The sequence below is a fragment of the Panthera onca genome, chromosome A2, assembly GCF_046562875.1.
Source record: "Panthera onca isolate mPanOnc1 chromosome A2, mPanOnc1 haplotype 2, whole genome shotgun sequence".
NCBI lineage: Eukaryota > Metazoa > Chordata > Mammalia > Carnivora > Felidae > Panthera > Panthera onca.
The window spans coordinates 145,879,624-145,902,478 of record NC_138340.1 but is presented as its reverse complement, the minus strand read 5'-3'; the positions used below and the strand labels follow the sequence as shown (position 1 = coordinate 145,902,478).

General features: G+C 43.3%; 1 protein-coding gene across 1 annotated transcript; it reads left to right on the top strand.

Moving 5' to 3' along the window:
- The first annotated feature begins 964 nt into the window (after positions 1 to 964).
- On the top strand, positions 965 to 20,883 carry ZC3HC1 (zinc finger C3HC-type containing 1). The gene is made up of 10 exons (XM_060633121.3): positions 965 to 1,150; positions 2,633 to 2,744; positions 7,094 to 7,244; positions 7,784 to 7,867; positions 13,503 to 13,630; positions 14,975 to 15,129; positions 16,186 to 16,429; positions 17,249 to 17,461; positions 18,121 to 18,327; positions 20,455 to 20,883. Exons 1-10 carry the CDS (start codon positions 1,005 to 1,007, stop codon positions 20,521 to 20,523), a joined length of 1,509 nt encoding a protein of 502 aa, XP_060489104.1. The 5' UTR covers positions 965 to 1,004; the 3' UTR covers positions 20,524 to 20,883.
- The last annotated feature ends 1,972 nt before the right edge of the window (positions 20,884 to 22,855 follow it).

Here is a 22,855-nt window from a genome sequence, read left to right as displayed (position 1 = left end):
CCTGGATGCAGGATTCCCTGGGGAAGGCAAATGGCTCTTTTCATTCAAGTAACTCTTCCAGGAACTGACAGCTAAGGGAAGGGCTTCCTGCTGGTGGTAGTCCCAGGAGCTATGAGATTTAGTTCTTTATTCCTAAAGGGGGCCCTCGGTGGTGCAACACCGCCTCCACGACCCTATGCTAAAGGTGGTCCCACTTTTCATCTCGGCCTATTGCTCAGTCACAAGTCTTTTTTGCCAGTTGATCGGATGAGACAAACTCCTTCCAATCTGATCTCTTTCCCCCAATCACATCTATTTTAGCTCCAGCACCTGATTGTCCCGGGACAATTTACAGACTAAATTGGGTCCCTAGTACTTAGTACGTCTTCGGAGCATTTCTAATCATAATCTCAAAACTACAGGAAAATGTATTTGTTGAATGTCTAACTTCACTAACACCTGTCTCCTTTGTTCGCTGTCGTCACTGACAACGCCTAGGACGGCGTCAGTAGGGCACACTCAATAAATACTTGTTAGACAAAGGAGGGAGGGTGTTCAGTGCCAATGCCACAGACGCTCGCTCTCTCTCTCTCTCTCTCTCTCAGAAACCCACTGTAACTCGGTTTCTAAGAAAAGTTCGAAATGCTTTACTCTCAAGAAACGGTCGCCATTTCTTCCCTTGTAAAAACACGTAACTCAGGAAGGCCCTATCAGTTAATTAATTTAAGACTCAACCTGGCCCCCCATCCCTGTCGAATTTGCAGAAACACCGCTCCAAACACCCCACATCATAAGCCTCAACCTAGGCTTAAACACTAGGAGCTCCCAAGGCGGTTTACCTCGTTCTGTAATGAGGGTTTACCTCGTTCTAAGATGGCCACGAAGGGGTGGGCCCCGCGGTCAGATTCTGCGAGTTGCGTGGGCAAACGCGCCGGACCGCGCCTCCAGAGGAGGATCTTAACCGCGCAGAACGGAAGTTCCTGAGCCTTCAAGCCCGCGGGGAAGCAAGTCGGCAACGGACCAAGATGGCGGCGCCCAGTGAGGGGCAGGCGTTTGCCGCGGGGGTTGAAAAGAATTGGGGTGCGGTTATTCGCTCCCCAGAAGGGACGCCCCAAAAAGTCAGGCAGCTGATAGATGAGGGGATTGCTCCAGAAGAAGGAGGCGCCGAAGCGTGAGTTCACGAGTCCATCCTGGGTCCGGCGCCGGCGGATTGGAGAGGGTTTGGGGAACGCGGGCCCGGGGCAGGGGGTGGGGGGAATCCTCTGGGTCGGCACTTTTGTCTGTAGGGTTGGCAACGTCCCGGGATCTGAAAGAGACCGGGTTTACTACGTTTACTCGGTTTTAGTCTCGGGATGTACTGCTTTCAGCACCACGGGCGGCAATGCTATAAAACGGGTTGGGGGCGGAAGGGAAAAAAAAAAGACGACTGCTAACTGAATATGCATCTGACATCTGTTAGTGGGGTTTCTTAATCTTTTTTGAGCCTTAGACACCTTTGGCAGCCTGGCAAAGCTTATGAATCCCTTCTCAGAATATTTTTAAATGCATAAAATAAAGTGCATAGGAACATAAAGGGGACCAATTACTTTAGAATGCGGTTATCAAGGTAGTAAAAGAAAAAAAGTGCAGTGACATGCCTCATTACTGGAAAGTTAAGTAATCTCTAGTAATAAGTCTATTATTTACCATAATTTTGAAGTAATCATGGGCATAAGTGGTATTTCACAACATGTTGAACAACCGTAATGTGACAACATGCCTGCGATTTCCACTGGTGACAAAATCATAAGTACTGCTGATGCTACTATGTTTTGTGAGGGTTTTTTTAGTACCTTCCTTCGTATTTGAAAGAAGTGCTGAATTTCAGCTAGAGGTTAATAAAATAAACATCACTTTTTTCTCATCCAAGTTTATGGATCCTCTGAATTTCTTTCAAGAACCGCACCTCCCTGAGGCTGGCTCTCTGAGAAAGATTCCTAGAATGAGTTTATATCTTTCGCGTTATAATAGCTGCTGTCATCCTGTTTTTATTAAGATGATTTTTGTCCTCAAGGATTCCTCCCTCTACCCCTTCCAGGTGCTGTTGAAATGCCTTTCACTAAAAATAGATAATTGTATTGTCGGGTTTTTTCCTCCCTGAATTTTTTTCATGAAATTGCCCAAAGATCTTTACTTGGATTTGAATTCTGAAACTCTGTTTTGGGAGAGTGGGTATCAATGGTCGACTCAGGTAGAAAACTATCAAAATTCTTTTTCTCTGTGTTTAAAGGAGTTCAATTTGTAAGGTGGCTCAAATTTGTAATGCATAGAAGCTTTGAGTCTCATTTTGTGTTTACTAAAGTTGTGTTTACTAAATCCTCCACTATAGGATTAGTGGAGCACCGTGGAGGTAGAAATTACTTGAAGCTTAGATGTGAACGAACAGTAAAGAAATCTGACTGCCAGACTGACGAATTTGGATTCCATTTAATAATTATTGTGAAGCTAATTAATAATTTTAAGCAGAGGAATGACATTACTGAAATGATTTTTAGAAAGGTTAAAATCCAGCGTGGCGTGATGGACGCTGTGATGTGCCGAGAAGCGAGATGCAAAATGTTTAGGGAAAGTGATGCTGTGAAAGATTTCTGAGAGTTCTGCCCCTTTATTTTAGGAAGGACACCTCTGCCACATTCCAGTCAGTTAATGGGTCACCCCAAGCGGAACAGCCGCCATTGGAATCTACAAGCAAAGAAGCCTTCTTTAGCAGGGTGGAAACATTTTCTATATCCTTCTTTATTAGTTCATGTGAGTTGCACTTTCTGCTCCTGGAACGAGGAATAACAGCACTTATTCTGATGTTGTAAATTTAAGAATTAAACTTGGTAAGATATTTTATAGGAAAATTAGCATCATAAAATGTTATTCCTCAAAGGGATATTTGAGATGATCTGGCCTTTGCTTTTTGTTGTTTTGTTAATTAATTATTTTGAGAGAGAGAGAGGGAGAGAGAGAGAGAGAACCCCAAGCAGAACCCCAAGCCCCATATGGGGCTCCAACTCTCGAACCTTGAGATTATGACCTGAGCCGAAATCAAGAGTCAAATGCTCAACCAACTTAGCCACCCAGGTGCCTCTGACCTTTTCTTTTTACAGAAGAAAACACTAAGAGCTTGAGAGGAAAAGGAATAGTAACTAACATTTGTATGTGGTGTGTTTTCATGTACATTATCACATTCAGTCTTCACCTTAAACCCGTGAAAATAGGTATCATTATTATACTCATTTACAGAAGAGGAAACAGTTTCAGGTAGGTTATGTGACTTGCCTATGGTCAGCCTGCTACCTAATGGCAGAGCCAGGATTATAGCATGAGGCTATGTATACTACACTTCCTGTCTCTTTCTGGATTTTCCCCTATATATTAGTTATCTGTTGTATAGCAAATTACACTAAAACTTAGTGGCTGAAAACAACAAACATGGGGCGTGCCTGGGTGGCTCAGTAGGTTAAGCGTCCGACTTCAGGTTAGGTCATGATCTCATGATTCATGAGTTTGAGGCCCCCCCCCATTGGGCTCCCTGCTGTCAGCACAGAGCCAGCTTTGGATCCTCTGCCTCCCTCTCTCTCTGCCACTTTCCCGCTCACTCACCCTCTCTCAAAAAGAAATAAACATTGAAAAAAAAACACCACATTTTTTGTCACAATTTCTGTGGGTCAGGAATCTGGGCATGGCTTACTTGGGTCCTGTGGCTCAGGGTTCCTCACAGGCTGCAGTCATCTCCAGGCTCCGCTAGGAAAAGATGCATTTCGAAGCTCACCCACGTGCTACTGGATTGAGGGCTTCAGCTCTATAGTGGCTCTCGGGTAGAGACCTCCCTGTGCACCTTGCAGCATGGGCCTATTGACAGGGACAGTTCACAAAACGTGGCAGCTGGCTTCCATCGGAGTGTGCAAGTGAAAGAGAGCAAAGACAGAAGCTAAACTCTTTTTGTAACCTAATCTCACAGGTGGCATCCCATCACTTGTGCCCTTTTCTATTCACTAGAGTGATTTTTTAAAAATATAAAATGATTATAGACTTGCAGAAAGGTCGCACAGGTTACAAAGAACTTCCTTTCTAAGCTACCTTTAAGTACGTTGCCAAAGTGATACCTCATTACCCCCAGATATTTCCTACACACCAGGACTTTTTTTCCTACGTAACTGCAATGCAGCCATCAAAATCAGGAAATTTCACATAATAAATTACTGCCATCCAACCCTCAGACCCCAGTGATTTCATCAGTTGTTGTAATAATATTCTTTTTTTTTTCTTTTTAGGTTTAAATATTTTGAGAGAGAGAGAAAGAAAGTGAGCAGGGCAGAGGCAGAGAGAGAGAGAGAGGGAGAGAGAGTCCCAGGCAGGCTCTGTGCTTTGCTGTCAGCACAGAGCCCAATGTGGGGCTCAAACTCACGAACTATGAGATCATGACCTGAACCAGAATCAAGAGTCGGATGCTCAACTAATTAAGCTACCCAAGTACCCCCTAATAATATTCTTTATAGCAAAAGGATCCAGTTGAGATTCTTGTTTTTCCTTGAATTTCATGATCGTGATACTTTTGAAGATTACAGGCCAGTAGTTTTGTAGAGAGTACCTCCATTCACATCCATCTGATGTTTCCTTATAGTTAGATTCAAGTAGCTTAGGAATATCACAGAATGGTGCTGTGTTCTCACTGTATCCTGTCAGGTGGCACATGAATTTGATTTATCCCTTTCCTGGTGATAATCACTTTGATCACTTGATTAGGGAGTGTCTGCCCATCTTTGCCCGTCTTTTCCATTGTAACACTTCTTTTGTAATTAAAAAGTGGGGTGAGGGCCGGGGGGGGGGGGGGGGGAGGGGGGGCGGGGTACCTCCGAGGCTCAGGTCATAATCTCGCAGTTCGTGTGTTCAAGCCCCGAGTTGGGCCCTGTGCTGACAGCTGGGATCCTAGAGCATGATTCAGATTCTGTCTCCCTCTCTCTCTGCCGCTACCCTGCTCTGGCTCTTTCTCTCTCTGTCTCTCTCTAGCTCTCAAAAATAAACAAACATTAAAAAAAAGTGTTTTGTGCAGAGGTGCTTTGAAAATACGCAAATATCCCATTCCTCATCAAACTTTATGTAATTTATTTGTAGCAGCATGGGCTGCTTTTTCAGTGGATTTTAATCTGTTACTATCATTATATGTTTTGATATTACAGTTATCCCTGATTTGGTGAGTGGGGGCCCTGTGGAGATTCTCTTTACACTCCACTTGACTCCCAACACCTCAAGGTGCAGCCCCTCTTTACCCAACTTGGGTTCTGACACCCTGTGCTGAACTGCCTCCCTCACCCTCCTGGCTGTTCTCCTTGCTCACCACCTGATGGCTCTAGGACTAAATTTCTCAGGAAGAGGAAGGTATTTTAATCATCTACTGCCGTGCCTTGGACTAATTCCTCATTTTCTGCAAAGGAACCTTGTCCTTTGTTCTTTTTTGTTTTCATTGGATATAAATTGACCACCGCTTTGGGTATGATAATCATTTCTTTCACTTAGCCAGTTAAGTAATTCTGTTACTTTTATTTTAGGTGATGCCACCTCCTTTAACATCTGTATCTAAATTCTGTTTTCTAGGCTTCAGTCCTTCTTTTGCTAATATTAGAATGTTTTCAAATTCCTGTATCCCTTATAAAAATATAGAACTTTCCTGCATCTTCTTTCATGTGTTGTGTGTGTGTTGGTGTGTGTGTGCTCTGTAAAATAGAGCTCTTTAGGTAAAATGTTGAGTATTGAGTTTTAAAGATCAATAAATGTTTTAGGACATTTTCCCAAGCGCATGCTTCTAGATGCTCTGGGTACTCTCAGCCTGTTTAACACACATAGACTACGTGCACACATTAGTTCATAATAATCAAATTTTGGGCAGGGGAAATAATGAGGAATATTATTATTATTAATTTTACTGACTATTCTTTAGAATGTAAAAGCAAACATGGCACAATAAAAGAGCATAGATGAGTGGCAGAAAATATTTCTGCTTGTTTGACTTTTACCATCCTTATTGCTGAGGCCTATCCCTGTACTTTTACAAGTGTTTTTAAATCTCTAGTATTTCACAATAAGTGAAAAGGAATGGCTTCTGTATTCCACCCCACAACCATTAATAACGTCAACATTTTATTTATTTATTTATTTATTTATTTATTTATTTATTTATTTTTAATTTTTTTTTTAACGTTTATTTATTTTTGAGACAGGGAGAGACAGCATGAACAGGGGAGGGTCAGAGAGAGGGAGACACAGAATCTGAAGCAGGCTCCAGGCTCTGAGCTGTCAGCACAGAGCCCGACGCGGGGCTCGAACTCACGGACCGCGAGATCATGGCCTGAACCGAAGTCGGCCGCTTAACCGACTGAACCACCCAGGCGTCCCAGCATCAACATTTTAAACATGTAGAATACATAGGGCTTTGTGGAGGAAAAGTTCAAAATTTTTTTCCCTCTGGTTATTACTCAAATGACTTCCATTGTTCTGTGAAGTATGTGCCTGTGCTTTAAAAAAAAATTTTTTTTAACATTTATTTATTTTTGAGAGACAAAGCACAAGCAGGGGAGGGGCAGAGAGAGAGAGAGAGGGAGACACAGAATCTGAAGCAGGCTCCAGGCTCTAAGCTGTCAGCTCAGAGCCCGACGTGAGGCATGAATCCATGAGCCATGAGGTCATGACCTGCGCTGAAGTCAGAGGCTTAACCAACTGAGCCACCCAGGCGCCTGCCTGTGCTTTAAAAATAGTTTATCAGGGTGCCTGGATGGTTCAGTCGGTTGAGCATCCAACTTTTGATTTCGGCTCAGATCATGATCCCAGGTTTTGGAATCGAGCCCCATGTCAGCCTCTGTACTGAGCATGGAGCCTGCTTGGGATTCATTCTCTCTCTCTCTCTCTCTCTCTCTCTCTCAAAATAATAAAAAATAAAAAAGTAAAAATTAGTTTTCCAAACTTTCCTTACTTGCTTTTCCTCTTAATCTAACATGTTTATTCCTATATATGTAAAGAATGAGTTAAAGTTTTCATTTCTGACTTACTCATCTTAATATACTTGCAGCATTGTTTTTCTTAACATGAATACTCTCTGAAATGGGCAGGTAAGCCCTCTGAGCTGTCTCCACTTGTCTGTGCAAAGTACGGCTGGGTCACAGTTGAATGTGATATGCTCAAGTGTTCCAGCTGTCAGGCTTTTCTCTGTGCCAGTTTACAACCAGCTTTTGATTTTGACAGATGTAAGTATAAAGTACAAATTACGTTTTCCTCCATTTTCAAAGATATATTAGACTCGTTTTGTAAGAAGACCAGTCACTTGTGTTTGATCAAAGAATGTGTACTGTTACATATAGCAAGGCGAATCTGTGATTGTCTTTGTCCTAATCATTAGCTTCAGTTACTACTGTGTTTTAAAACTAAGCTACTTTAGAGTGAACCTGACTTTCTGTATTCTGGGAAACTAACAGCAGAGTATATTTACTTCATGGTTTCAAAATTTATACTTATGCAAAGAGACAAGGCACTTCTATGAAGCCTCGTGCTTTAGAATGCCCTGCCTTATAAGATACATAATACTGTTACTGACCTTAGGATCTTGATTTAGAACTTGTTTTCTGAAAATTATTAAGATGATGCAGTTGCTAGTATTTTCATATCTTCTAAAATTATCTTAGTCATTTTTATTTTTAATTCTATCCACACTCTTAAAGGTTCTTAGTCATTAGATTTTGAATCCATATAGTGTTTTCTAAGGCGCTGCTGCCTGTATGGGTTTCAGATAAGGACCGATGTGCTGAGCTGAAGAAAGCCTTGTGCACCGCCCATGAGAAGTTCTGTTTCTGGCCAGACAGCCCCTCCCCAGGTACTTATTTCCAAGATTTCCCATTGACCATCCCTTCTTGGTTGTTGCATTTCTAATATTGTCTGTTTCTTTGTGAAAATCTAGTCTTTGGAGTTTCATTTTTTCCTTTCTATTTGGGCTTTTAAAGAAGAATTTACATTCATTTACTTGTTAGGTTATTACTTAACTTTATTAAGGGCATTTGACATGACAACAGCTTAGCCATGCATACATTATCCCATTTAATTCTCACAGGGGCCCTGGGAGGTAGATTACCAACACAGTTTTTTAAGTGAGGAAACAGAATCAGAGATCTTTTTTTCCTAACGTTTTTATTTTTGTTTGTTTTATTATTTTATTTTCTAATTTGAGAGCGCACACATGCAAGTAAGGGAGAGGGGTGGAGGGAGGGAGGGGTGGAGTGAGGGAGGGAGAGAAAGAGAGAGAGAGAGAGAGAGAATTTAAAAAAAAAAAAAGAGGCTCAATGTAGAGCCTGACACAGGGCTCGATCCCACGAACCTGGGCTCATGACCCAAGCTGAAGTCAAGAGTCAGTCACTCAACTAACTGAGCCACCCCGGCACCCAGAATCAGAAATCTTAAAACCAACTGGTGAGGAGGCAAAACTGTGGTTTTATCTGCTTTCAAACTCTCTGCTTTGCCCCCCATAGCAAGCAGTCCCATGTTCTCCCCAGGCTTCCTTTGGTGCACTAACCAACCGTGGCAGTTAAATGGAGTTGGGGTTCGGTTCCTAAAACCAACTCACAGGAAGCCAAATGAGAGTGATTACAAATGTATAATTTGTCCCAGTGAAGTGACACAATATAAACAACAGCATTGAAGCCAAAGACCGCCTCTCTAAGGGCCTTGGCAAGGCGCCCTCTCTTGAATCCGGTGAATTTGTGATTGTCTTCACTTGAGTTATTGACTTTAATCATTACTTTTTTAAAAACTAAGCTACTTTAGAGTGAATCTGACTATGTATTCTGGGAAACTAACAGCAGGATATGTTTACTTTATGGTTCCAAAATTTATACTTAGGCAAAGAGACAGGAATTTTATGAAGCCTCATACTCTAGAATGCCCTGCCTTATAAAATATATGATAGCTCCTTTGTTACTGGTCTCAGGGTCTTGATTTAGAAGTTGTTTTGTGAAAAATATTAAGGTGATGCAGTTGCTAATATTTTCATATTTTTTTAATTCAATTTTTTTTAACGTTTATTTATTTTTGAGACAGAGGCAGAGCACAAGCAAGGTGGGGGGGACAGAGAAAGAGAGGGAGGCACAGAATCCGAAGTAGGCTCTAGACTCCGAGCTCTTAGCTCAGAGCCTGACACAGGGCTCAAACTCACAAACCGGGGATCATGATCTGAGCCGAAGTCAGATGCTCAACCTACTCAGCCACCCAGGCATCCCAATATTTTCATGTCTTTTAAAGTTCTTTTAGTTCTTTTTCTTTTTAATTGTATCTATACTCTTTTTTTTTTTTTTTTTTTTTTTTTTTTTTTTTTTAAGTAGGTTCCATGCCCAATGTGGGGCTTGAACTCATGACCCTGTGATCAAGAGCCGTGTATTCTACCAACTGAGCCAGCCAGGTGCCCCAATAGTATCTTGGAATCTTAAAGACTCTTAAGTGTTGTATGCACAAAATGCTTCAGAATGAGGGAGCCCAAAATGTAGTCACAAGTGGGAGTTTTAAATATTTTACTGGTCACATGGGCATATTCCTGCTGAGTGAGTAACTTCTACATCAGAGCCTTCTGGAGGGCTCACCAAGACCAGGTGCAAAACTTAATGCTTGACCAGACATTAGTGCCAAAAAGTAGGTATACTTTTTATTACTTCAGTAGGACAACTCAGGCTAATTCCAGGGTCACTGCCACCTGGGAATATTCCATGAATAACCACTAAGAAGAAAAAAAAAATAGATTGAAAATGTTCATAGAGTGCCATCTACTGATAGATGAACAGGTGATAGAAAGGGACTATTAGGAAATGATTTTTTAAAAAGTTTTTAGGTTTTTATTTATTTTGAGAGAGCGAGTGAGCAGGGGAGAGGCAGGGAGAATCCCAAGCAGGCTCCGCTCCTGATGCAGGGCTTGAACCCACAGACTGTGAGACTGTGACCTGAGCCGAAAGGAAGAGTAAGATGCTTAACCGACTGAGCCACCCAGGTGCCCCGAGAAATAACAGGTTTTTTTTTTTTTATTTATTGTTGAGAGACAAAGACAGACAGAGCATGAGCAGGGGAGGGGCAGAGAGAGAGGGAGACACAGAATCCGAAGCAGGCTTCAGACTCTGAGCTGCCAGCACAGAGCCCGACGTGGGGTTTGAACCCATGAACCGGGAGATCGTGACCTGAGCCGAAGTCGGATGCTCAACCAGCTGAGCCACCCAGGCACCCCAAGAAATAACATTTAAAAAAAAATTTTTTTTAACGTTTATTTATTACTGAGAGATGGAGAGACACAGAGCATGAGCAGGGGAGGGGTAGAGAGAGGGAGAGACACAGAATCCGAAGTAGGCTCCAGGCTCTGAGCTGTCAGCACAGAGCCCGATGTGGGGCTCGAACTCACAAACTGCGAGATCATGACCTGAGCTGCAGTCGGTCGCTTAACCAACTGACCACTCAGGTGACCCAAGAAATAACATTGTAAAGTGAAGGTCATGGTAACGGAAGTTTCTGCTGTCGGCCCAGCTATTTCTCTGGATAGTACAACCACATTCGCTCCTTGAAGATGTGAGTCGTCTCTCCGTGTGCCCTGTCCAGGTTTCTAGGATCCGCCCAGGACCCTGCTGGTGGCTCCTGCCTCTTGGTACTACACACTCAGCTTTCTTGGTCCTATTCATAACTTCAGCTGCCACCTACTTGCATACCTCTAACTCCTATCCAGACCTCTCTTTTGAGCTTGACTCATTTCCAGCTGCCTTCTAAACATTTCCATGTAATATCTGCTGCACAGACCTGGAATTCAACATATACAAAACTGAATGCTTCATTTTATACCTAGAACTTGCTTCTCATCTTCTATGTTCTCCATCTTGGTAAATGGTACTGACCCCCCCCCCCCCCCCCCCCCAGTTGTCCTAGCCAGAAACCTGGAAGTCACCTTAGATGCTCTTCCCTGTTGTCACCACCTGGTCCTATCCATCCTACCTCCCAAATCTGAAATGTGACCTTTCAGTTACATCATCCCTTGGTTTGGTTCTTTCACATTCAAGAGACTTTAGTGTGAAGAAAGGAACACCGACAGCTCTCTGTACTTTTAGTGCTTTTATTTATTAAGCATATCTAATAAATACAGTTTTGTAGGTAATTTTTTCTAACATTTACCAGTATTTACAAACAAAACTAAATCCCTTTAAACATTTCAAATTATAATAATTATAATTACTAATTTACTAGACTGATTATTTTGAACATATCAAACACTGAAGTAGACCAAATACTCACATATGTTAGTTATAAAACATATTTTAATTCATGTTAAAACATTTACATGATGGGTTTAATTTCTTCTGTTTGCTCTTTTGCCTTCATCAATTTTTACTAGTATTTTCTTAGAATTGTCGGAATCAGACCAAACCCTAAATTGGAAGGTGATCAGAAGGACATTGGGATCTGTTTTTTTCTCCTAAGTTTTGTCAAACGTGAGCCACTGGTCATCAGAACATGTTTTATTTTTATTGTTAAACGTCACTTGATTTTGTAAAGTCCATACCTTTTTTGTTGACCTTAGTTTTTTATAATCAGACATTCCTTGTAAAATGATACATCTTTTTAAATTGATGGCATGTATTTTTCACATATTTGGTTACTTGCAACAGGTTTAAATAGTTTGATAATATTTAATAATATTAGAGACCAAAATCTGGTTGTTAATGATACAATAAATGGCAGACAAAAGTGCTATTGTTAACTGCTTTTGTATCTCTCTTTTTTTTTTTTAAGTTTTTATTATTTATTTTGACAGAGGGTGGGGGGGGAGAGAGAAAATCCCACGCAGGCTCTGCACTGTCAGCACACAGCCCGACGTGGAGCTTGAACTCATGAACCGTGAAATCACGACCTGAGCCAAAATCGAGAGTCAGACGCTCAACCAACTGAGCCACCCAGGTGCCCCTGTACCTCTTAGTAATAAAACTGGAAAAGAGATTTTTTTCTTCTTTTTTTTTTTTTAAAATGTTTATTTTTGAGAGAGAGAGTTTACCCAGGGGAGAAGCAGAGAGAGAGGGAGACAGAGGATCCAAAGCAGGTTCTATACTGTCAGCACAAAGCCTGATGTGGGGCTCGAACTCACAAACTGAGATCATGACCTGAGCCAAAGTTGGACGCTTAACTGAGCCACCTGGGTGCCCTTTCTTTTCTTTTTTCTGTTTCTGTTTATTTTTTTGAGAGAGCAGGAACACGCATATATGTGGGCAAGCGGGGCAGGGGCAGAGGGCGAGTGAGAGAATCTTAAGCAGGCTCCGTGCCCAGCTCAGAGTCTGACCCAGCACAGAGCCCCACATGGAGCTCGATCTCACAACTGTGAGATTGTTGACCTGAGCCAGAATCAAGATTTGGACCCTTAAGGGGCGCCTGGGTGGCTCAGTCGGTTGAGCGCCGACTTCGGCTCAGGTCACGATCTCGCGGTCCGTGAGTTCGAGCCCCGCATCGGGCCCCTGTGCTGACAGCTCAGAGCCCGGAGCCTGTTTCAATTCTGTGTCTCCCTCTCTCTGACCCTCCCCCATTCATGCTCTGTCTCTCTCTGTCTCAAAAATAAATAAATGTTAAAAAAAAAAAATTTTTTAAGATTTGGACCCTTAACTGAGTGAGCCACCCAGACACCCCCCCCATTTTTTAAATAGCCTTATTGAGGAATAATTGACATAAAATGTGCATATTTAGGTATACAGTTTGGTAAGTTGTGACATACTTGTGGGCTTGTGAAACCATCACTGCTAGATTTCTATTTAACATCAGGAGTTGATATCATTATCCCAATTTAACACTATATATTACTATGCCCTGTTTTTCTTACAGTATGAAGTGTCATTGATCATTAAGAGTTTTATAACATTGATGCTCCTTCTCTCCATCTTTATGCCACCAGTATCTTGCAGGGATTATTACCTTAGGTCACTTTAATGTCTGCTAAGCTTATTTTTTTTTTTTTTTTTTTTGCATCCCAGCTGGCCCTTTAGGATCTCTAGTCTAAACTACTGCATATTATCTATAATATCACTTCCTCCTTTAAAAAAATCTTTTCGGTAATTTCTCTTCACATACATTAGTAAAATCATGGTCTAGTTACTCTCTGCACTTCAACCCCGTCTCCTACTACTTTCCCCACAGGCGCACTGGGTTCCAGTCCCGTGAAACTGTTGAGAAACTCCGCACCTGTCCCATCCTTTGGGCCTTTGCTTTTACACACTGTTGTTGGTCTCAAATTCAGCTTAGACCTGACTGCTTCTGAGAAACCTTTCTCGAGAAATCTACTTTTTTAAACATATTCACAAAAACATCACAGCTCTGTCAAAAAAAGTCAGTGATTCTTAGTATCTTCAAGTACTTGATCAGTTTTATCAGTACCTGTCCCCTGTCGTTCCATGCACGTCTTTGACTTTTCACCATTTACACCAATATGATCTTCCAGTTTACCTTGTCCGCAGATCGATTTGGGATGTTGCCGTTGGATGAGCCTGCTGTTCTTGTTAGCGAATTCCTAGATCGTTTTCAAAGCCTTTGTCACTTGGACCTTCAGCTTCCTTCCCTGAGGCCAGAGGACTTGAAAACTATGGTGAGTTTTTCTTAGCGAGCCTACAGCGGCCTTCAGTTGTCACTAGCGATTGTACGTGAAGCATTTCCTTAAATGACCAGAGGATTCAGATTGCTGTGAAGAGAGCTAGTTGTTTGCCCCTCTACTGAACTTTTTCAGTCTCTGCTAGAAGGGCAGCTATTGACAGTTAAGTAAATGGTTCCCTCGAAACTTCTAGATATTCTTTAAATGGCATACATTCAATTTTATCTTGAGTTGTTACTTAAGCTATTTAACAGAAGATACTGAAATGTGACTTCATATGGTTTATTGCTTATCATTTCCCAAAGAAAATACTCCTGGAGAAGTTATAAACTCCCTTCTGCCCTGTGCGTAGAAATTAGAAATGCTCTGCCCTATCTTTAGTGTCCCTATCTAGTGTCCTGTTTCATCACCCTGCATACACTCTGGAGACAAGCTTTACTATAGGAAATAGTAGCTATTATTTTGCTTCCTCAAGTTGCGAGGCCATTTGGATGTTAACTGAAGTGTTACCTTCTGTGCCTATTATAAATGTCCCTTGTCCCTAGCCAAGGCAGCTTTTTTGTTCACCCTGTCAGTTCTTTATACAAAAATAAAGACCTTGGTAAGTTCTCATTTTGTCAAAAAGTAAATTTAGTGTCAGGTCAAGATATAAATAGTAATCTGTTTTTCCTATTTTGGTTTGAAGTGTACAGGTTTGAGAGAAAATCCGCAATTGGTAAATATCTTTTTTTGGGAGAGAGAGGGGGAGAAGAGAATCCCAAGGAGGCTTCTCACTGTCAGCGCAGAACCTCCCCAATGGTCAGATCATGATCTGAGTTGAAATCAAGAGTCAGGTGCTTAAAGGACTGAGCCACCAAGGCACTCTTGTAAACTGATTTTTTTTAAGTTAATTTATTTATTTTGAGAGAGCGAGGTGGGGGAGGGGCTGAAAGGAGAGAGAGAATCCCAAGCAGGCTCCTCACGTCAGCTTGGAGCCCAACAGGGAACTCAGTCCCATGAATCGTGAAATCATGACCTGAGCCAAAATCAAGACTGGGGCGCCCAACTGACTGAGCTACCCATGTGCCCCTGCAATCGGTAAATTGAAAACAAATTAGTACTAAGAAAAGATTTAGTAGTTCTAGGAAAACTGCTCCCTTTCTCAGTCAGTAGATCCGGAGCAATTCAGAAAGGTTTGTAATACCTTAGCCCTGTCCTAGAAGTAAGCCTTCCGTAATGAAGAGAATTGTCTTCGTGTTTGGCACTTCTTTCATGATTTTTGCGTTGTACCATCTAAGTACATCATTATATGTCATTTTTGTGGTCGGACGTTTAATTTAAGGAACCTTGGTTCCTTTATAGTGCTTGACAGAAGACAAGATCAGTCTTCTCCTGCACCTGCTTGAAGACGAACTTGATCACCGAACGGATGAGAGAAAAGCTGTAAGCAAATTAGGCTCAGACATCCAAGTCCACGTCACTGCCTGTGTCCTCTCTCTGTGCGGCTGGGCATGCAGGTCAGTCAGTGAGTTTGCAGGGTGACATGAACTTTGACATCGTCATACACTGGTTTACATCAGTCACTGATAGTATTTGTAGATCATGTGGTGTTTTCCTGTCAGAAAAGCAGACAAGGAAAACCTAAGAGGGTGGTGAGGGGATGATAAGAATCAGTAACAGTTCCAGAATTAGAACGCGGGAATTCTTGGACACACCTGAACTTTGGTTTTTTGTTTTTTGGTTTTTTTTTACTGTCGCTTCCCAGCTGGGAATATGTGCTCCTGTGAGCAGTGAAGCTCCTTTCTGTTTATAGAAAGGAAGAAAAATCAGTTGAGTTCATAAAAACTACCAAAGGAAACGTCAGCCAGAGTCCTCTGAGCCTCCATGTTGGTGTTTGTATTCCAGCTGCTCAATTTAGCATAGACTCCCTCTGAGATAGAAAACTGTTGGAACTGGGACACCTGGCTGGCTCAGTCGGTACAACATTCAACTCTTGATCTCAGGATTATGAGTTCCAGCCCTGGTAGGTATAGAGATGACTTAAAATATTAAAAAAACAAAAAACTGTTTGAACCAATCTGGATTTACCTTAACTATGCATTCTTTGATAGATCAAGGGATATTTTTTATTTAATTTAAGGTTGGTTTGTTTGTTTATTTGAAAGTTTATTTAAGTTGAGCGTCTTGTAGACTTGAGCGTCTACACCCATTGTGGGGCTTGAACTCAAGACCCCGAGATCAAAAATTACATGCTCTTCCGACTGACCCAGCCAGGTGCCCCGGGGATATTTTCATTTAAAAGGAACAGAAGAAATTTATAAAATAAGCTTTAATGTAGTCTTGCCTTCGAGATGACACCAAGACCATTAGATCTTTCTGTAGGAACTTTGTGAACGACACTGGAGTTGGGGTCCCGAGATCAGAGGACAGGGGCCTCGAGATGCCATGATTCCCAATCCACTGGACTGTTCCAGAGACTTATTTGATGAGATAAAGCATTCTCACAAATGATTACACTTAGTCCCTTGGAAGTGTTACCTTTTGAGAAAACTCTCTTTTCTGTTCCTACCTAGTTCTTCTCTGGAACCCATGCAGCTCTCCTTGATAAGCTGTTCACAGTGTACGAGGAAGGTGGGGCTCTGGGGCTTCCAGCAGATGGAGTCTTCCATGACTGAACTGGACGCATCGTTTGGCCTGACCAGCTCCCCCATCCAAGGCCCTGAGGGGCGGGCAGAGCGCTTCCCTCTGGTGCCTGAATCTCCTCGGAGGATGATGACTCGGAGTCAGGATGCCACATTTTCCCCTGGCTCCGAGCAGGTATAGACTTACTTGGCTTGTTGGGGTGGCCTTTTTAAAGGCGGCATTCTTGGGGGCGCCTTGGTGGCTCAGTCCAACTTGAGCGTCTGACTTCGGCTCAGGTCATGATCTCAGGATTCATGAGTTCGAGCCCCGCGTCGGGCTCTGTGCTGACAGCTCAGAGCCTGGAGCCTGCTTCCGATTCTGTGTCTCCCTCTCTCTCTGCCCCTCCCCTGCTCGTGCTCTGTCCCTCAAAAATAAATAAACATTTAAAATAATAAAGCAAGTAAGCAAGCGTTCTTGGGGTGCCTGGATGTCTCAGTTGGTTAAGCTTCCGACTCTTGATTTTGGCTCAGGTCATGTTCTCAGTGGTTCTTGAGACCAAGCCCCACGTCAGGCTCTGTTCTGACAGCGAGGAACCTGCTTGGGATTCTCTCCTCCTCTTTCTCTGCCTCTCCCCCTGCTCATGCATGCTTTCTCTCTCACACTTTCTCAAAATAAATAAATGAACATTAAAAAAAAAAAAAAAAAGGCATTCTTGCCAAAAGTGTTGTGGTGGAAAAGTTGGAGATTAACTTAGGTGGGGAAGCTTTAGTTCTGACCACAGTGATCAAAATACCGCATGTTTTTATTCACCAGTTGCAACGCAGAAGCTAAATTCATGATTTTGCATAAAAATCGATTATTTTTTGAAGAGTTTAGATATGTCGACAGTTCAGAAAGTAAATTCTCACAGTTTAAACTGTGAAGTATTTGTTTTCACCTGCTTCTAGAAATACGTCTTCTGACCATAGTCATTTCCATCGTCGGTGTACTTCTCTTCCCTCTCCTTTCCTTCAGGCTGAAAGGAGCCCAGGCCCTGTCGTCTCCCGAACTCGGAGCTGGGACTCTTCTAGTCCCGTTGACCGTCCTGAGCCAGAGGCTGCAAGCCCCACCACCAGAACTCGTCCTGTGACCCGAAGCATGGGAACAGGAGACGGCACTGGCCTGGAAGTGCCATCGAGCCCTCTCCGGAGAGCCAAACGGGCTCGCCTCTGCTCTTCTAGCAGCTCGGTGAGTCCACCTGCGTGTAGAGGTCATGGAGCGCAGACAGCACGCGAGACCCTCACCGCGTAGTACAGAGAAGCAGGTGTGGTCCTGTGGCTGTGAGAAGACAATAAGTTTCAAGATGGGATAGTTGGGTGACCAAAAGGAAAAAACTTGAAGAGGTTTGTCATTTCAGTTCTTTGGAATGGTTCTGCAGAGGTAGTAACTATTTCAAGCACATGAGGATGGCAGGGGGATGGGAGGACATACCCGATCAGGTGCTGTTGATTTAACACAAAGGGAATGAAAGAATTTGGAAAGAGAGTGGGCACTACATAGGCAGTGTTCAAATTTTTTTTTTAAAGTGTATTTATTTTGAGAGAGAGCATGAGCTGGGGAGGGACAGAGAGTGAGGGAGACAGGATCCCAAGCAGGCTCTGCACTGACAGCAGCAAGCCTGATGCGGGGCTTGAACTCATGAACCGTGAGATCACGACCTGAGCCAAAGTCAGATGCTTAACCAGCTGAGCCACCCAGGTGCCCCGACATAGGCAGTGTTTAAAGGAGACATCAAATCGGAAATGTGGGCAGTTGTGAGATTCTGAACTGGACAAGTCACAGCAGTGCCTCTCTGGATTGACATGGCCTCTGCCCTTCATCAGCACTGTTTCTTTTCCTCCTCTCAGGACACATCTTCCCGAAGCTTCTTTGATCCCACCTCTCAGCACAGAGACTGGTGCCCTTGGGTGAATGTCACATTTGGCCAGGATACCAGGGAGGATGGCAGAACTGAGACAGATGCCAGTGCCACGGCAGAGCCAGGCTGGAAGGCCGTGCTGAACATCCTCTTGGCCCACAAGCAGTCCAGCCAGCCAGCTGACACAGACTCCATGGTGAGATAAGCCGTTGCCTCTGTGTGTACAGCACTCGCTGTTTACGGGATGAGGAACAGGGGCTGGTCCTATAATTAGCACCCTGCCTGCCCTCAGCTCTCCTAAGTCAGGTTAGACTGAGTCCGGGTTCGTCCTGGAGAACAGGCGTGGAACTGATTCAGTCTTCCTGCAGTTTAGCATTTGGCGTTCCATCAAATTCTGGTAAATTCTTTGTCTTCTCAACTAAAGTGATTCAAAGTAGAAAAGGAATACAGAACCAGAACTAGATGATGAGGCGGCTGTTCCGGCCTCATGTTGCACAACAGCTGCTTTTTCTATCAGTTGCTGTCACTTGCATTTGGAGCCTGGCCAGTTAGCTTAGCCGTCTGAGTACTGTGCCCTGACCCCACGATTGCGATTTCATTCCTCACGGTGGGCACGTTACTTGGCTCTGTTCCACAGCCCCAGACTTGGGCACCGAGCCTCAGCAAGCCACGGCAGTAGTGATTGCTGCTACCGCACATGTGGGCAAATGCAAATCCGTCATGACAGCTGAGAAGACAGGTCACGTGTTTACTGTGTGTAAAGGATGGAAGTGATAGGAGGGTAAGCATTAAGGAATCACGGAAACTGGGTTCGCTTTCCTTTGCTGGCTCATTGGCAAATTTGCCTCTTAGCACGGTGTAAGTAGAATAATTTCTGATTTCCGTAACCTCCGAGGACAAAGTAAAATAATACTTGCCGGTACACGTTTAAAAGAAGTGGTCCCAGGCTCGTGGTTCAGTAGGATCATGGGATTCTACTGGGGGCAACGATAGCGAGCCCGAGAATGTACATCTGTACCCTTAAAATACACAAATGAAGGCTTTCCAGGTTTTCCCGCAGGTAGAAAATCTACGTTTTTCTAATTTAAAACTTTTGAAAATACATAAAGCTATCTGAAGACAAATGTCTGCACGTAAATTCTTCTGCCTACATCTTCATGAAATAGTGTACTGGAAGTTTTTATTGACTCCCCTCTGTCACTATCTTACTAACAAGAAATCCCACAGGGTTTTTACGGGGTTTTTTGTTTTTGTAGTGGGAAAAGTTGGCCTCATAATTGACCCTGGTTTCCAGGACTTTTAAGATCCTTTTTGGTGGTTTGTCTTTTAACCTTCCCACAGCTGCTGTGACTGGGAAGTTCAGAGCTTAATGAGGCTACACAAGGGATCCTCATGTTAGAAAAAAGCTTATGTTGTTTTTCAACTTAAGTTCCTTTTAACGTTGTCACCGTATTAACTAAATTCCCCTCGATCATTAGTAAGAGCTCAAACTCCCCCCACCCTCACCTCCCACCCCGGGACTTTTATTTTATTGAAACATTCATCCACAAAGAGGATGAGAAAACAGTGAAAATGTCATCTGATGTCAGAAACTGGAGATAACTTTATGGATTATCTGCTAGATTATTATTTATGTTCTCATTGAGACCCTGTGCTCTTTATTGTGCCTCTCAAAGGCTGAGAGATCAGCGTGTTCTGATTCTCTGAGAACTTTTATCTTTTAGTGAATTGTTTTGTCTCCCTGTAACACCATTTCTCAGAATCTCAGATCACTTCATAGGCATGATCAAGTGGCAGTGAGAGTCTTCCTATTATTAGCTCTGCTGGCTAAAAATGAAGCTGAGAAGGCCAGGGTCATAGTTTAAGCTCCAAAGAGTCATTTATTTTACTCCTTGGCCTTGAATTATACTGTTAACCCCACCGAAGCATCACATGAATGTGAATCTTTGTTCACAAGAAATAGCGAACTAGGGCCAATTCGGAAACCGGTGTGATATGTGCACTGCACTGATGGTGGGTCAGGAGTGTCAGCCTCACAAAGATGAGGACAGATGCAGATACTTGGAGGGAGGACATGAGCCATGTGTTAGAGGCTCAGAGTGTGTTAGCAGTCTTGTGACAGAACGCAGCTTTTTAGTCTGGTTTTAGGTGTGTGTTATGTATACAATATAAAGTAATACGAAATATAAAATGGGTTTTATTCAATTCTAGATGTACCTAGATCCCTGTGGGAGGAACTTATAGACGAAGCCTTAACGCCGTTACCCATCTTTCACCTCTATAAAAGAATTTAATCTCTAACAATGAGCTTTTCTACCTATAGAGTCTCTCTGAGAAATCAAGGAAGGTATTCCGAATATTCCGGCAGTGGGAATCCTTATGCTCATCCTGAAGATATTCCAGCCCTTCCTGGAGAGAAGCGGAATGAGTGACTTGGAGAAATAAGAGTCTGAATTCCCTTTTGGTCGGCTGATTTCTCCATCCCGGTTTAACCACAAGGATCCCCCGTCTTTGTAAAAGGCAGCGTCACTGTCTGCGTCTGCCTGAGGGGAAGCCTGTTTCCGTGGCGGGATTGGACAGGTGAAGTACGCCAAGCCTGGCTCTGTTAAGGGAGTGCGGGGTTGTTAAACTAGATGGCGGACCGAGCACTTGAGCTCTTCTGGTGTCTGTCAGTACGGGCTGGTGTTGTGAAGACTCTTGTGTCCCAGGAATGTGACAGAATGTGTTAATAAAATACTTGTTAGGATTCTTACTGCCGGCGAGTTGTGTTCCTCCTTGCCTCTGGGCTGTTATAAACAAGGCAGACACTGAGCACACGTCAGGGGAGCAGTAGGCAGAATCAAAATTTTCGTTTTCAGATTGGCCGCAAAGCCTGAAATTTGCTTGTGATTCTCATCAAAGAGGTATTTCTGAACCAGAGAGTGTTCGTTATGTCACCAGGAGGTCTCCTGATGTGTTACAGTGAATGGTAGGCTGTTCGTGTTCTCTGTTCACTTTGACAACAATAGGCTAGGTGAGGGAGGAAGGTCCTTCAGGAGAGACACCCTCCACATGCCTTCCGGTACATGGCTCCCCCGAGGGGGACTCCCCCAGGCTCCTTCACTGCTGCTGGTGAGCATCAGTCTCTGTGGTGAAGATTGACCCTGACCTGCCCCGTCTAAATAAGACTGCCCTCTGATAAAGGGACTGTGAAAGCTGATAAAGGGACACTGATAAAGAGACATTTCTCTGAAATGTCATATTTTCTTTGAGTAACTGTAGTTTTATGACTCACTTTTTAAAAAAAAAATTTTTAGCGTTTATTTTTGAGAGACAGAGAGTGAGCAGGGGAGGGGCAGAATGAGGAGGAGACACAGAATCCGAAGCAGGCTCCAGGCTCTGAGCTGTCAGCACAGAGCCCGACGTGGGGCTTGAACCCACGAACCACGAGATCATGACCTGAGCCGAAGTCAGACGCTTAACCAATTAGGACTCACTTTTATACTCCAGTATCTTAAAGAAAATAAGACCTCATAATATTCTGCCCCTGCTAAAACTTCGGTTTCCATCTCTAAATCCATTTTTTCTATTTTCTTTACCCAACGAAAATTAACGATCTCTTAACATCATCTAATACCCAGTCCATATGCACAATTCCTGGGTATTCCGAATGTTTTTACATTTGATTTGTCTAAACCAGGATCCAATTCAAGATCATGGGTTATGTAAATCTCTTTAGTTTGAAGGAGAGTCCCTTTTTTTAATGCATGTCAGATTTTCTAATTTGTCATTTTTCAATCCTAATTTTTAAAAGGGTAAATAGTGTTGATATCTCTTCCGAATGAAGCCCCTGTCAGTGGCTGAGGCCAGGAGAGGCTGCTTCCAGGTTATTTTGTAGGGGTGCTCTTTTGCCTTCAGCGTGAGCGTGCGTTGTCAGGCCCCGTGGTCTCCTTAGAGGGGCACACTGCCAGGCAGCTCTCTAATGTTCATGGACATGAGCCTTTGGGCCCAGGGGGTAAGCCCTTTGCTGACTGGTGACTAAGTGAGTTTGAAGTCTGCTCTCTGTAAGCCCCTGTCTAGGTCACCACTTTAGGAGTGGTGTAGAATCATTAACACAAGGTCTTCAAAAGGACTGCAACCCCAATTCCTGGTTATAATAATGTGGGTAAATTTTTAAAAGTCTTTCCACTGCATTTTTTTTTTTTTTTTTGAGAGAGAGAGAGAGTGCACACACTTGTGATCTAGAGAGTGGTAGAGGGAGAGGGAGATTTTTTTTTTTAATCTTTCTAAGTTTATTTTGAGAGAGAGAGTGCACACAGCGGGGAAGGAGCAGAGAGAGAGAGGGAGAGAGAGAATCCCAAGCACTGTCAGCACAAGCCCTATGTGGGGCTTGAACTCTTGAACCATGAGATCATGACCTGAGCCAAGAGCATCAAGAGTTGGATGCTCAACTGACTGAGCCATCCATGTGCCCTTCCACTGCAATTTTTAATTTATACCTCCCTCCAGGGAAATAGTCACATTTCTTTTTTTTTTTTTTTAATTTTTTTTTTAACGTTTTATTTATTTTTGAGACAGAGAGAGACAGAGCATGAACGGGGGAGGGGCAGAGAGAGAGGGAGACACAGAATCGGAAGCAGGCTCCAGGCTCTGAGCCATCAGCCCAGAGCCCGACGCGGGGCTCGAACTCACGGACCGTGAGATCGTGACCTGAGCTTAAGTCGGCCGCTTAACCGACTGAGCCA

Coding starts and splice junctions, on each gene's coding strand:
- ZC3HC1 (XM_060633121.3), top strand. CDS start 1,005: ATGGCGGCGCCCAGTGAGGGGCAGGCGTTTGCCGCGGGGGTTGAAAAG. Junction 1,151..2,632: donor GAAGAAGGAGGCGCCGAAGC/GTGAGTTCACGA, acceptor CCTTTATTTTAG/GAAGGACACCTCTGCCACAT. Junction 13,631..14,974: donor CAGAGGACTTGAAAACTATG/GTGAGTTTTTCT, acceptor GTTCCTTTATAG/TGCTTGACAGAAGACAAGAT.